The sequence below is a fragment of the Maniola hyperantus genome, chromosome 5 (assembly GCF_902806685.2).
Source record: "Maniola hyperantus chromosome 5, iAphHyp1.2, whole genome shotgun sequence".
NCBI lineage: Eukaryota > Metazoa > Arthropoda > Insecta > Lepidoptera > Nymphalidae > Maniola > Maniola hyperantus.
Genome location: NC_048540.1, coordinates 6,080,296 through 6,095,871, shown reverse-complemented (window position 1 = coordinate 6,095,871; position 15,576 = coordinate 6,080,296). Strand labels below are relative to the sequence as shown.

At 33.8% G+C, this 15,576-nt stretch overlaps 2 protein-coding genes across 7 annotated transcripts in view; one reads left to right on the top strand and one right to left on the bottom strand.

The window, feature by feature from the left end:
• The window catches only part of LOC117982303 (very long chain fatty acid elongase AAEL008004-like), a 40,706-nt gene extending 28,213 nt beyond the window's left edge, over positions 1–12,493 (top strand). For all 6 annotated transcript variants that reach the window (XM_034968648.2, XM_069498864.1, XM_034968647.2 and 3 more), the window contains 4 exons: positions 1,204–1,260; positions 1,722–1,964; positions 4,435–4,587; positions 7,581–12,493. In XM_034968648.2, coding sequence (XP_034824539.1) covers positions 1,204–1,260; positions 1,722–1,964; positions 4,435–4,587; positions 7,581–7,727 — 600 coding nt within the window. In that variant the 3' untranslated portion in view covers positions 7,728–12,493. The remainder of the gene's footprint in view (positions 1–1,203; positions 1,261–1,721; positions 1,965–4,434; positions 4,588–7,580) is intronic.
• A 266-nt stretch (positions 12,494–12,759) lies between these two features.
• Positions 12,760–15,472, bottom strand: LOC117982310 (formylglycine-generating enzyme). The gene is made up of 4 exons (XM_034968663.2): positions 14,807–15,472; positions 14,494–14,665; positions 13,999–14,158; positions 12,760–13,115 (listed from the first exon to the last, which is right to left on the bottom strand). Exons 1-4 carry the CDS (start codon positions 15,342–15,344, stop codon positions 12,975–12,977), a joined length of 1,011 nt encoding a protein of 336 aa, XP_034824554.2. The 5' UTR covers positions 15,345–15,472; the 3' UTR covers positions 12,760–12,974.
• Between the last annotated feature and the right edge of the window lie 104 nt (positions 15,473–15,576).

The following is a 15,576-nucleotide window of genomic DNA, read 5'->3' as shown; positions in this document are numbered from 1 at the left end:
CTTGTCACATTCACGTCCCGCACAGTACAGAGTTAAACAAATAATAGGTAATATGACTATTTATTTGATACCACAGACATTGGGGTTTATAAAAGTTGGTGTCTACTTTTTGGAATGATATTCTTTTTTCGTATAAGAGTAAAAAAAATGTCTAATGTATAAAATGAATAGTCTCCCTTTATAGGCACGTCCCGAATTGCTACAAGTAACCGTTTTTGCCGCAAAAGGCACTCTTACACACTGACTTGTGACCACTGATTTAGCGCCTTCGATGTAAATTGTTATCACGTCAACATTCTAATTACCTACCATTATCATAATTAATTACATATTATGTCAAGAAATACAGAAACCATGATTACAATCTGCTCAAATAAGTGGATGAAATATTATAATCAACTATTATTGTTATTTATTATCAAAAGTATTAGATAGTATAGTTCGTAATGCTTCATCATCATAATATTCCTCCATTTATTTGAGAAGGCTGTATGCTTTTTAAACAAATTTGCATAGGTAATAATATAATCAGTTGCTTATTTGTTTAAAATTTGTAAAATCTACTCAACGAAAGCAAACCGCTTTGTCTTATGATATTATGAACTTGCAAAATAAAGTTAAAATAAGTGCATTTGTCGATTTATTATTTATTAATTACTGTTTACCCGACATCAATTCAAATTGAAATTAGTAGATTTTACTCACTTTCACACTCATTCTTCATATTACGCCACAAAATTAAAACAAACATAAAACATCGTCCTTCAGTTGTAGATATACATATATTCACAGCACGAAATTCATGACACCAATAGCTATTAGATATTAGGTATTATGTTTATATTAAGGCTAGCTTTTGTTTGCCGCTTTGCTCAAATTATAATATTTTATGCAAAAATTATAATATTTTATACAAAAATAAAATCTAACTAGGTATAATACTCTATTTATAAATAATTCTTTGTAGTTTAGTTGCTTAAGTAAAGAAAGACATACAGAGTACAGACAATAAAAATAATATTATATATTTTAATTAAGAAGTTTGAAAACTTAAGAATTGTGAAAGAAAAGAAAGAAGTGGCAAAATAACTTTTTAAAAGCTTTTAAATTTGACCTATACCCAAATAATAAAATACACAGTTAATTGATTTATAATTATTGTTTATGTTAAGGTCTGGTATTTATACTTTGGAAAATTTTCAGATGGTTAATGCCTGTTGGTGGTATTACTTCTCAAAGTTTACAGAATTCTTCGACACAGTGAGTAATGGTTTTCAATAATAAGCTAGAGGTTAAGGAATTGGAATTGTATAATTTTTATTTATTATAATACAAAATATTGGCAATTCTATAATATTCTCAAAATGACTATGAATGAGCTATGATATAAATTTACATATTTAAACGTCAGTTAGATTACACATTATTACAGAAATCTGGCGAATAGTAATAGTAACTCCTTTTGAGTAGTAATAGTATTGAGTGGTATGATGTGCGACGTTCTTCTCTACCGGCAAAGCCGTGCCACCGAGAAATTTAGCGTTTCGTTGCGATGCCGCGTAAAAAACCAAAGGGATATGTATGGGTTTAATAGAAACTGCCATATCCCTTCCAGGTTAGCCCGCTTTTATCTTTGACTGCATCATCACTTACCACTAGTTGAGATTTCAGTCAAGGGCTAACTTGTATCTGAATAAATAAATTAAATTGGAATGTTGCAGATCTTCTTCGTGCTGCGCAAGAAGTTCGACCACGTGTCGACGTTGCACGTGATCCACCACGGCGTGATGCCCATGTCGGTGTGGTTCGGCGTCAAGTTCACGCCAGGCGGCCACTCCACGTTCTTCGGGCTGCTCAACACGTTCGTGCACATCATCATGTACAGCTACTACATGCTGGCCGCCATGGGCCCGCACATGCGCCCCTACCTCTGGTGGAAGAAGTACCTCACCACCTTACAGATGGTAACTTCCTTTTCATATCTCATACTCAAGTACTCATTAGTACTGATTCCGATGGCAACTAAATTTTAAAGTATTGGCTCCTTTTTCTTACTAATGTATTAAGAAAAGGACAGACAAACTTAATTTTATTTAAAACCGTCAAACCTCGTGGCTTTTGGCGCCAGCCTTGAGCATAGTGTTTAGAGTAGCACTAAAATTTAGTGTTTAATTTGAAATTCATTTTCCATCCTTTTTTTCAAATTTAGTTTAGAGAAAGACATCAGAATAAACGCCAATGTGGTTAAAATTGACCTAAAAGTCCTTGGTTTAAAGTCACAAGTTCAGTATCGCCGATTTTAATTTCAAGGTTCCCGGTTGGAACGCTGGCAGCAGTATGGACGTACTTAAATTTTAAAACAAAGCCATTAAGGTCATTTTGCTTTAACGCTTAAGTGTTTTGACGCTCGAATTTTTGTAAAAATGTGTAAAATCTCATACTTAGCACACTTGTACACAATGCAACATTTACTGTTGGCCATAAGAGCAAGCGAGATGAGCACACGATTTTATATACAATGCGTAACGAAACAAGATTTGCTTCTGTCCAGACTCGGGTATCCCACGTCACATCACTCCTTTTATATTTGATGACTAGTTGCGTTTTCACCTGGTAGTGTGGTAGTTTTATTTCTCCCATTTTCCTTTTTGATGGGTAATGAAAAATACAACTCTTGCTGGTTTCTCTAAGTATCTTAGTGAGCTTACTCATACCACTTCCCACAAAATTCTTACTTTTCCAAAGAATAACCAGACCGGGCTCAGTTGGTCACGTCATTCATCGAGAAATATATCTACGGTGCGGCGCGCCCCTTCACGGCACTTGTCTCTTATGAGAGAGTTTACGCGATAGAAAGACGGGCGTTTATTAAATTTTAGACCGCAGCACTGTGCAAGCTGAATTGCACTTTAATGCGTCGTTATAAGTCGCTATTTAGTTAAAGGAGTGAGCCGCCTTCTGTTCCTGTAAGTACTGTAATTAAGTGCACCTCATTTGAATACATAATTTTATTCTTTGTCATAGTTTGCAATAAAGATATTTATATAAATATTAAATAAATATTTTTGTGGCTTAAAATATAAGTACTTACAGATTTTCGCGTTAAAATGTTATAAATTATGTTTATTAAGTTTAAATACATCACATTTTAATGAATTTATTGGTGTGTGCTTAAAAAACAGAACAAAGGCAATAAATATTCATTAAACGAATCCATACTTTCTTCATTGACCTTACAACAATTATAAATAAAAGAAATGTATTTATTCCTTTGTACAAATGTAAATTCTGTGATAATGAAATGACAATTTTGATGATTAATTAATTGTGTTGCCCATATAATTCCGTGGAATGTTCAATCATACATAAAATATATAACAGAGTTAGTTATTTAAATTTCAACCTGCTATGCATAGGGTCGGATTTCAATTTAACATTATTGTTAGCTATTATTGCAAAAAAATATTAGTGTTCGTAAAATAAAAACACATTTTGTGGTGATAAATCAACATAAAAACTATTGGCTAGATTTTTAATGATAATTTAACTACTTAAATCCCCTAATTTTACTGATATATCAGTGGTACCCTGATTCTTCTCGATAAAAAAAGCAATCCAGTAGTATATTCACATACAATAATTTTGAGCACATCTTCTATGAAAAAGCAAGATAAGAAACGCCGAAGTAAATGCGTCAATAAGAGGCTGGTGTTCTTACTGTGCAATGCTTGTTATCTATCTATGCATAAAAGTTAATTGCACAATGCTCGTCTCCTGGAGTATGTGGCCTTAGCTCGACATTCTGAAAGGTTTAAAAATCAACAGATAGCTAAAATAGCTGTCAGTGTTGATAAGTAGTTAATTTAAATGAATTTTAGAAATGCTAATCGTATTATGACCAAACTAAACTACGTTAGTAAGAGGTTGTTGGCCTTACTCAAATGATCGCTTCAACATTAATTTAAGGCAGATTTTTTCAATCGCTAAGTAATCTTTGACGACTGAAATGAATATCTATCTGTAATCTGTTGATAAGTTACTTATTAGCAACATTGTTATTTGTCAAAAATACAATAGTATATTTAGGTTAAGATGACCTCCTAGTCAGGGGTGCCGGGTTCGATTCCCGGCAGGGACAATGTAGGAATTAATTATTTCTCAATTGTCTCTGGTCTGGTAAACCGTGCCGCCAAGCTAAATAGCGTTCCGGTTCGACGCCATGTATGTAGGAACTAGGAAACCGATAAAGGGGTATAGGTGTAATGTAATAAAACCAGCTACACGCCTTCCAAGTTTGCCCGCTACCATCTTAGACTGCATCATCATTTAACACCAGGTGAGATCGCAGTCAAGGACGAACTTGTAAAAAACAATAAAAAAATGATAGGGTTTCAGAAGTGTCGGTTATCACCAAAGCATTGTCTTGTTCCACAGGTACAGTTCGTGGGCATCATGGTGCACGCCTTCCAGCTGCTGTTCATCGAGTGCGACTACCCGCGCGCCTTCGTGTGGTGGATCGGCATGCACGCCGTCATGTTCTTCTTCCTCTTCAAGGACTTCTACAACCAGTCCTACTCCCGACCCAGGGTATGCTCACTCACGTGACCTATACTGTTATACATATTCTATTTTACGATGTACGTTTGGTTAAGTTTGTGTGAGTACTCACGAAAGTACACATTTAGTATACAAATATTTTTCCATTTTTTAACATAAAAAATATTTTCCCGCAGAAATTACTCTATTTTTAGGGTTCCGTACCTCAAAAATAAAAACGGAACCCTTATAGGATTACTTTGTTGTCTGTCTGTCTGTCTGTCTGTCTGTCTGTCCGTCTGTCTGTCAAGAAACCTACAGGGTACTTCCCGTTGACCTAGAATCATGAAATTTGGCAGGTAGGTAGATCTTATAGCTGACATTTGGGGAAAAATCTGAAAACCGTAAATTTAGGGTTAGATCACACAAAAATAAATTGTGGTCATGAACTAATAATTAGTATTTTCAATTTTCTAAGTAAGATAACTATATCAAGTGGGGTATCATATTATGAAAAGTCTTCACATGTGCAGTCTAAAACAGATTTTTATTTATTTTTATGTATTAGTTTTTGAATTATCCTGCAAAATGTCGAAAAAATACGACTGTAGTACGGAACCCTTATTGCGCGAGCCTGACTCGCACTTGGCCGGTTTTTATGTTAAAAAATTGAAAAATATTTGTCGTTTACGCCTTGTGACGTCATTAATCGCATTCCGTGCAGCGTGACTTTAATAATTAATTTGAGTTGCTATCAAGAAATAGTCCACACTTCGGCTGCAGGTATTTCAGTTTGACATCCAAAATACACCATTTTGGGTTTCACAAGTCAAGGTTCGTTAACTTTTAACCTATGTATTTTGATTGTTGATTACTCTCTTCGGTAGCACAAAGACATGCGTGTGAGCATGCTATTTAAATTTATGGGCGGGACATACTCAAAAGCGAGAGGCACGATGTTTTAACAACGCAAATTACAGTTTGGTATCGCAACTTTTGAAATGGCATGCTCTCACGCACGACCACGTGCTACCGAAGAGAGCGGAGCTTATCCTTGACCATGGAGGTAAGAATACTTGTGCAACCCACTATGTTAACTTTATCCACTTGATTTGCAACTGGTTATTCAAAATGTTTTTAATCTGAGCTGAATGGGCTGAGCTCGCAGTTACACGTGTCCATTCCTTCCACACGAGTGCGATCACCTATTACGGATATGCCTAAAAAAGTAGTAAGTCACGAAGGCAATAACTAAATTTTCCTCAATCAAAATATAACTTTTAATGATTAAGTAATAATTAATAGGTTTAGACAGTCGGCGAAATCAATTGACTGGTTTAACCTTTTTAATAAAAAGTAAACTTTCAATTAATTAAAGCCGGCCAAGTGCGAGTCGGGCTCGCGCACCGAGGGTTTCGTACTAGTCGTATTTTTTCGACATTTGGCACGATAATTCAAAAACTATGATGCATAAAAATAAACAAAAATTTGCTTTAGAATTCTCAGGTGAAGCACTTTCATATGATACCCCATTTGATTCAGTTATCTTACTTCGAAAATTGAAAATACTAATTATTAGTTCTGAGATCACAATTTTTTTTTGTTTGATGTAACCACAAATTCACAATTTTCAAAATTTTCTCCTTATGTCTACTATAAGACCTACCTCCCTGCCAAATTTTATGATTCTAGGTCAACGGGAAGTACCCTGTAGATTTCTTGACAGACAGACAGACAACAAAGTGATCCTATAAGGGTTATGTTTTTACCTTTTTAGGTACAGAACCCTAAAAACTAATTGATTATATTAATCATACAAAAATCTCGCCCCCATGTGGAATTTATACATAATGTTACAACTATTGTTAAATGCAAACATGGTTGGACCATGTCCACGACTGACGAAGTGCACGTGATACAAAACCTGCTTTTATTTAAATCAGTTTGATGTATGTACCTACAGGATGAATAAATTAAATTCTTATTACCTACTTTGTAACGTAACTAAAACTAGTAACTAATTAAATATTTACAAGTCGACACTCCATTTGTGTAATATTATATTTATTTGGCGCCTAACCAACCAACCGAAGTGAAAATATAACACTATTTTTTGAATCTTTCTATTTAGTTGAGTTTAGAAATTATACCTACAACCGAATGACTATTTCAATTCCGTGTCAAAGCTTGATGGCTTGAAACATCTCTATGTTAGGGCAAACTTTGAGGCAATTATATGTAATTTTAATAATTAAACGATAAAAAACCCCACTAAATTACAAAAATAACTACGTCAAGGAATACTTTGGTCTGGTGGGAGGCTTCGGCCGCGGCTAGTTACCACCCTACCGGCCGCTACGGCTAGCCGTGCCGCCAAGCAATTTAGCGTTCCGGTACGATGCCGTGTAGAAACCAAAGGGGTATGGGTTTAATAAAAACTGCCATACCCCTTCCAGGTTAGCCCGCTATCATCTTAGACTGCATCATCACTTACCACCAGGTGAGATTGCAGTCAAGGGCTAACTTGTATCTGAATTAAAAAAAAAAAACTTTACTTAATATTTCAAATGTGTTGAATTTATTTAAAAATATTGTTACTCATTAGTTTAGCAAAAAATAATGACGTAGTACCAAACGTGTATTTGCGTTGTTCAAACATCTTATATCTCGCTCTTGAATATTTCCTGCCTGTGCTATCGTAGCGAGCACTCTCAGGCCTGGTTTCCTGGTCAGTGGACCAACCAGATTCTATTATATGGCGTGATAATTTTTTCACGTTATTTATTTATAATCTGATTGGTCGGTCGACATGCAACATTGTTAAATGTGATTTTAAAATCTAATGGGAACACAACCGAAGGAAGTTGGCCTTCGGCGGTGTTCCAGTAGATTTTATGGGGTTTTTCAATAGGGGCAGATCAAGATATTTCTGAAAAGCGTGTTAGCGTTTACTGTTCATGGGTGGCGATAATCACTTAACCGTATCCCGCCCCCAGTTTGCTCGCTATTTGTATGTATTAAAAAAAACATTTTTTTTTGTTCAGGCCCGCGCGATATCGCCGCAACCCATAACGACGGAGATCGACGAATTGAAAATAGCGTACAAGAACGGAGCAGTGAAGAACGGTTTCAGCAACGGGCACACGAACGGGCTCGTGCGGGCTCGGACCGTGCTCCCGGCCGGCAACTGACCGCGCTAGACACGCCCGTAGACCGACTTAAGAGACGTGAGATACTTGTGCTGAACTTATGTTCTCCGTGAATTGAACAGGGCCATTGGTGCTAATTCGGTTGCACAAATTATCAAAACTAAGCTCGCTGGTGCTAATTCTGTTGTACAAAATCTGAAAACTAAATTGACAGATCCAAAATTAGTGCCAACCTTTGCATAATATTTTTATTAGACACTACGTTTTGAACTTGTCAATTAAGTTTAGTTTAGTGATTTGTGAACAACCGAAAAAGCACCATACAAGCAATACTACGAATTGCTAGCAAAAGTTCATCAAAGACCGCTCGAATGTTTTAAACAAATTTTGCTCCATTATCATAAGGTGCAAATTCAATTGTACGCAATAGTGACAACCGAACAAAAGTATAATCGCGTGTGCTTGCTTTGACACTTTTGAGTGTGATTGTGTGTCTTGTTGCTATCATAAGTCAATAACGATTAGTGCCATCTTTTCCACAATGTTTTGCAAAAAGGATAGCACTATTATTAAACATGGTAATTTAGTTGTCTCTAGAGATTTGTGTCCGACCGAATGACACCATTTATTAATGCGTTTATATCCTAACTAGTCGCGCAGTGTTTTTGTAATGTCAGTCCAACACCACTTTTTAAGCCTAACGACCATTGAAATACACGCCTAAAATTGGTCATTGTTGTCATACAAAATGACAGTTATATCTTTGTGCCGTAACGAAAGTGCCCCACCGAGCGTACCGGGAATTAACAATGTCAAATAATCTTCGTGTTGACAGATGTTTCATCACTAACATTTAGATTTGAGTACGCTCACATGACGCTCACTGGCTACTAACAGCGCCAAAATGGCGAAAATCAAATTGCTTAAAAAAGCAGGTCGGCAATCGCAAATCCAGCGTAGAATATTAGTAGAGGTCCGTACTCCGTGCTAACAACCGAATACGAAAACGTATTTTTAACCGACTTCCAAAAAGGAGGTGGTTCTCAATTTGCCCTGTTTTTTTAATGTTACGTATGTACTTACACCGATTTTTATTTCGTTATATTAATCGTTAAGAACATCATTTCAAAATTCAAAAATAATTATTTTGGTAGACTAATATTAAATAATACATAGAAATTGAAGAATAATTAATTTTAATCATTAAAATTAAATGTATGATTTTAACAAATTTTCCATACATCAAACAGTTGCTTGGTATTTGGAACGCTCATTTAAGTGCTAAAATTCGTATTCGGCCTTTAACTTTTTTAAGCCTCAAGGTAAACTTAGAGAGGAATAAAACCCAGGCATATAGTGGTCGCATGTAACATGATTATTTAAATTATACTTATATATTATTTTTTCAAATTGCTAAAAAATTTATCAGTAATCAGGATTGACATCACAAATTACTTTTACGATGGACACGGGCGAATCACCTATTAATTGAATGCTATAGCGAATTAGGGTCAAGGCATATTGACTCAGTATCGAAGCGTCAACTCTGCGCGCAATCGGCTGCCTTGCTAAACCATTCGCTTCCGCAATCGGTCGGATGCAAATAGACGTCAATATACCTTGACCGTAACGTTGTTAAAACTTACACGGGTATTGATTTGTATTAATGGAAAAAGACAACAGCTAGTCTTAAAGAACAACTATAATTCCTTAGTAACTGTCTGAGATAATTTTAAGCAGGTTTTTAAATTCATCTATGCCAAGCTTTGCAAGACTTAAATTTCATACTAAATGGAAAAAAACATGAATATGAAGTGTCACATAACTAAAATAATATATAAAAAGATACTTAATTTAGGGCATAAACATACATGATTTTCTATAAATTTTCGTTTTTGTATTGTTCTCAATAGAGGACTATCTACATAAATATATACCATGGTGTTTTTGATATGGGCTATTTTTAAAATGCAAAAGGTTGAATATAAAATGCACATTTCTTATTAAGTTTTTACTCCATTTTATAACTTTAATCATAAAAGACATTAAAACAACTAATATTTTTTATGAACTTTTTATTGTAAGAGCGTTTCCACAATCCGATCCGGTAACTTTGGTACAGTTGATGTATGAAATGTATATCGTTGCTCATAACGTGGAAACATAGTAGGATGTTAAATGATGCTACTCGCGCCCGCTTTGAGACTAAGTCGGTCTACTTTGTGGTCTATATCATGATGTGGCATGTCAAGTATAACTTGGTGCGGCTATCTTTAGCCTTGTTTATTAATTACTAATTAAATTATGCGAACGAAACTTTACTTTCAAAGATAAGTCTCACAGAAATTCGGTGCTATGGCCATTCCTTTGATTTTGTATGAAACATGTCACATTGCAGACTCGTTTAACACAAGAACTAAGGTAAGGATTTCCTGTGTGACTAGTGCTTTAGCAATAAAGATCCGTATTAATCATTAAATTAGTTCCATGTAGTTCCTCAAACTGGCAGCGCCAATTTATACTCGTGTCACTAGGTATATTGTCCCTAGCCGTGCATACCTCATCGATTATACCTTGCGTATGTGTGAGGGTAAAATAACTCTCATTATAGGACTGATAAACCTGACCCTACCAAGAATCCGTTTATAAATGGGGGGAAATAAATTTTATTTTATTGTAACCTCAAAACGATGTATAATATGGGGCATTATTTAATGTGGACCTTCCGGGCAAAGGTGTCGGCAAGGGATGCGTTGACCGCGTCTGCGTTCCCTTCGATGTACCTGTTTTGATCTCGATATGTGGAAAATATACTCGTCCAATTTTATGCTTTTAAAATGAAATCCTTTTGTCTCCAATCACACTAATTTGTATAATACATACTATATTTTGTCACAGGTAAGTTATGAGATTCTTGCAGTCGTAGTAAACCTAGTAACATTGTCATTTTCATAGAAACCCAGTACTATCAAGACGTCGTACAGACAATATTTTGAAGGTTTTTTATTCATATATTTTTCACATTTCGATATCTAAATAAGAACGTCGCGTAATTAGTATAAAATGTGATTTATCTAGTGTATATACGTTAGGCGGTATCAGTGGTGTACATTTTATTTTAATGATACAAAAGTATAGCTAGATATTGTGATCGCGTAGCGTTTTGTACTGGTATTAAATTAAGATCGCTTTTAGTTTAGTTGACATTGGAAGGGCGATTTGTTTGTGTTTTATTTACGTTTATATAAAGGTACTCCGTTGAACAATTTCAATTGATACCTCTTTGCTACAGCAACAAATTATTTATGTATATAGGACTGTCGATTAAATAATTTTACGAAATACGTGCGTATAATATTTTTTGTTGGAAATAAATTATGAAAAAAGATAGGTGTGTTTTTAAGACTCCCAAACAGATGCCTAATTGAGATCGATTGTTTGCGTTATTCAGATATCCGTTCTAAATACATTTTTAACGAATATCTCATGACTACATGCAATAAAATTTTGACTGAAATAATTATAGCCTGTTTGGAAGACTTTCCTATCAATTTATTTATGCTTATTATTATATAATATATTCTTGTTCAAGATTTTTAAAAATCATATTTATTTTCTTTTATTTAGGATTTACTATATAAGATTTGTAATAAATATTGTTTTTTAAGATCGCCAGCTTTTTCCGTCTCGGAAAAAACTTGTTACACAAAATGCAGTGCAGTTATTTTATACTTTAAAATATTTTAACACTTAGATGGTTGTGTTGGCTATTTATTTTGTTTAATTTTAATTTTATTTATATACCAAATACAATTATAATGTGGTATTGTTTCGAGGTCACTGCGAACTGAACTTTATATTTATGAATATATAGACATGAAATTTACCACAATAGGTACAAAATTGTTTAGATAATAATAATTGTTACTTAGAATTATTTGAAATAAGTTCGTAGCGACCTCGCTACAGGTAGGGGCTTTATTTTAAAATATTTTATTATGTGTAGTGATAAAAAATGCATGTTTGTTTATGTGTACAACCGTAACCTTTTAAAAAAGAATAGGAGTAGTGCTGTTTCTTATAACATATGTATCAATAAAGACAATTGTGATTAATGTTGATTTAATAATAGTGTCAGTTCCACTAGAGTAGTAAGTATTTAAAACTAACATTGGGGCCGATTCTCTAGTACACAATCTCTAAACTAAACTAAATTAACAGGTCTAAGTCAAGTGCTTTCCTTTTCCGCAAGCAACATTATGAAAGGGATAGCAATAGAAATCTATTGCTATCCCTTTCATAAGACGTTATATTTAATTTAGTTTAGAGATTGTGTACAAAGGAATTAGCCACATTATTGAACTATTTAAGTTGATTACTCGCAAAAACAAACAAAAATCGAACAAAAGACATTATTGCAATTTATCATTTTTAATTTCATGTATATATAATAATTGTGATAGTAATTTTAACTTTTATTCATACCTATTACTTTTTAGTCGGCCCTACACCGACACTTAAGACGCATTTTGTATGTTTCTCACTACACTTAATAAAAATGTAAAAGTTTAAAATGACGACGGGTTGTAGCAATAACCATTGACGTTCATATTAGTCTTCCGTTTTGTTTTGTACTTATCAGGAATTCGGTGCTTTGTATACATATACAGTTCCGCTGATGTTATATCGGTTACAAGCTAATGCTCGCCATTTTTGTAAATAAATTTTGTTTCATTAGTGATATTGAAATCAGGTTATGTAATATTGCAATTTTTATACAAAAATGCAAATAAATTATAAGAATTAAACAGTTATTTAGTTTTTGTTGATCACCTTTTCAACCTTGTAATAAATTTTAATCCCTAGAGTCCAGGAATTAAATGGCTATTCTTCAATAACTGACTTACTCTTATTTGTAAAATCCTACACATGAAAGACAAAAAAGTTGAACTTATGATGATCATACTACTTTATGACAATATTATTGCCTATGCATCATATTTTGCTGTTACATACAAAACATCCTACCTGAATCTATTTACTCAAACGTTAAGGATGCTAATAAAAATAACCCTTTCACATATAAAACACATACATATATTTATAAACATGGAAGACTAGACACAATAAAAAATCTACAACCAGCGTTCAGCAATAACTTACAAAGTCGAATATTAATTTATTATATACAATTACAAAGTGTTTATATTTATCAAAAAGTAACAATTAAGTACTAAAGTATATAGAAATTCGTATAAAAAAGTCTATTAAACAAAATGGACAGATATTTCAGGCAGTTCTAGCACAACGGAAACCTAAATTACCAGCAGAACTGTCATCTGTGTTGTGTGATCTAGCCGAGCATCGGTACCGGTAGCAGTATGAACGGTGACACAGGTATGATCCGCCTTTCTTTACTTTTTCTTTGATCTGAAAATATATATTGGCGCTGATTCTGTTGTCTTTCTCTAAACTAAAAGAGTATCTGCATCTTTTTCTCTTTCATATTGCTAAAAACTCTAAATTTTAGTGCATGCTACATATTTAAACAATAGACCCGCGACTGGCAGCTTAAGTCATGAGGTTAACAGCTCTAAATTAAATTTAAAACTTTCAAACTATATCTGTCCTTTTCATATTACATTAGTAAGAAGAGGATGCAAATACTCTAAAATTTAGTTGTGCTCAGACCTAACTACTCAATGGTACTGATTCTGAGTCAGAATCAGTACCATTGAGTAGTTAAGCACAGTATTTCTAAAAAATCTCCACAACTTTCAACCCAGAAAAAAAAAACTATTTTTTACAAAATATTGCAGAATTTATATCACTATAATATTATTATTAAAATAATAGCAATAGCTAATAAAATTTATATGAAATCTGCAATTAGAATGTTTTTCTTAACACAATTAGAAAATTCATACTTAATATTATAAATGTGAAATTGTGTCTGTCCTGCTACTTGCACAGCCTAATAGTTTAACCGATTTTGATGGGTACAGAAGAGTTAGCATGTAGCTTACATCCCGGGGACGGACATGGGCTACTTTTTATACCGGAAAATCAAAGTGTCCCCACAGGATTCTTAAAGACCCATCCGTTTAACTGATTTATATGGAAAGTCCAGAGATAGCTTGCGTCTCGGAAATCGATATAGGCCATCTTTTACCCTGGAAAAATCAAAGAGTTCCCGAGTAAGTCACGGGCATCATCTGTTTACTTGTATCAACTAATAAGAAATTGTTGCAATAAAACGAATACAAGACTCGATTTGCTTAAAAATTGTTTGTAAATTTTTTTAATTCCTTACATTTTCATGAGACCATGAATCTTGTGTCCACTCCCAAACATTGCCAGCCATATTATAGAGGCCAAAATCATTTTGAGGGAAAAAGTGCACTGGATTAGTGCCAATATAGCCATCCTTAGCTGAATTGTGATTTGGAAATGTACCTTGCCATATGTTTGACCTAGAATGTAATACCAAGCCATAAAGTCTTTACTTTTTTTGTGTGATTGACACAACCTCTGTTAGCTAAAATAGAAAATGCCTGCTTATGATGTCTGCTCACTCTTTAATTGACAAATTGTTTCTTACGGCGGTTTTACACTCATCCAATCTGAGTCTTTGAAAATATGTTCCTTTTTGTTTTGTATGGTAGCTTATGACATAATTTATGTCGTAGATAATCGCTGGTATTCTCACAGATGACAGATAGAACTCGGATGACGGAATCGCCCCTTCAATATAGTTTTAGTTATCAGACTATATACTACTATACTATGTCATACATTTCATACTCACATATGTTTTTTGTTAGGATACAATTTATCACCCCATGGGTATGTAAAATTGTGGTTTCCTCCTCTGCATGCAGCCTCCCATTCTGCTTCTGTAGGTAACCGTGCATCCCTCCATTTGCAGTAAGCAACAGCATCATTCCAAGACACATGTATTACTGGATGGTCCATCAAATCTAAAGCAAATTGTTATACTTCAATTAAGATTTTAAATGAACTATTTTATTAAAAAACATTAAATTGTTAAAAAATACCCCAGCATAGCAGTAAACTACAATAATACTTTGAAATTAACTTGAGTATCAAGAAGTTAATACCTGAAATATTGGAATCAGGTCCATAAGGGTGTCTCCAGTTACTGCCATCCACTTTGTACCACCAAGGCGCCTGCATCACGCGAAAATCTTTAAGTTTTTCCTTAAATGTGCCATTGAGGAAAAGTGTGAACACAAAACTATCACCAAATGTCTCGGCTTCAGTCTTATAGTTAGAAGATTCAGTAAAAATACTAAAATCCCTGTTCGAAACTTCGTATTTATCTAAGTAAAAACTTTTTAGTTTAACTAATTTTTTTGGACCTTCTTTATCGTCTTCAATTACTATATCGTCGGTACCAAATTGGTATGCACCTGCCGGTATATGTATCATTTCAGAGTGTTTCTTAGAATTGGTATCAATGGAATAAACATATTGATTTTCAATGGGGCAATGATCATTTTGTATTGCATTATTTATTTGAGTCTCTTTACCAAAATACTCTAATTTTTCTCGGTTGTTTGTACAACCGCATCCATTTTTTATGTTATGAATAGATTTGATGTATATTAAACTTAATAAAAAAACTTTTAACAACATTATAATAGAAAACAATTTTTTATTTAAAGTACAAAACCGCCTCACTAAAAATTTAGTAAATAGTAAATACCATAAAATAAAAATTCACTTAAAAATAAACAAAACTTGACATACTCACAGACCGTCATACTCACCGGTCATACTTACCAGTATATATAATGTACTCTGTGGTCATACTCATATATTTACAAAGTACTCTGTGAGTCTGTGGTCATACTGACAACCATTTATT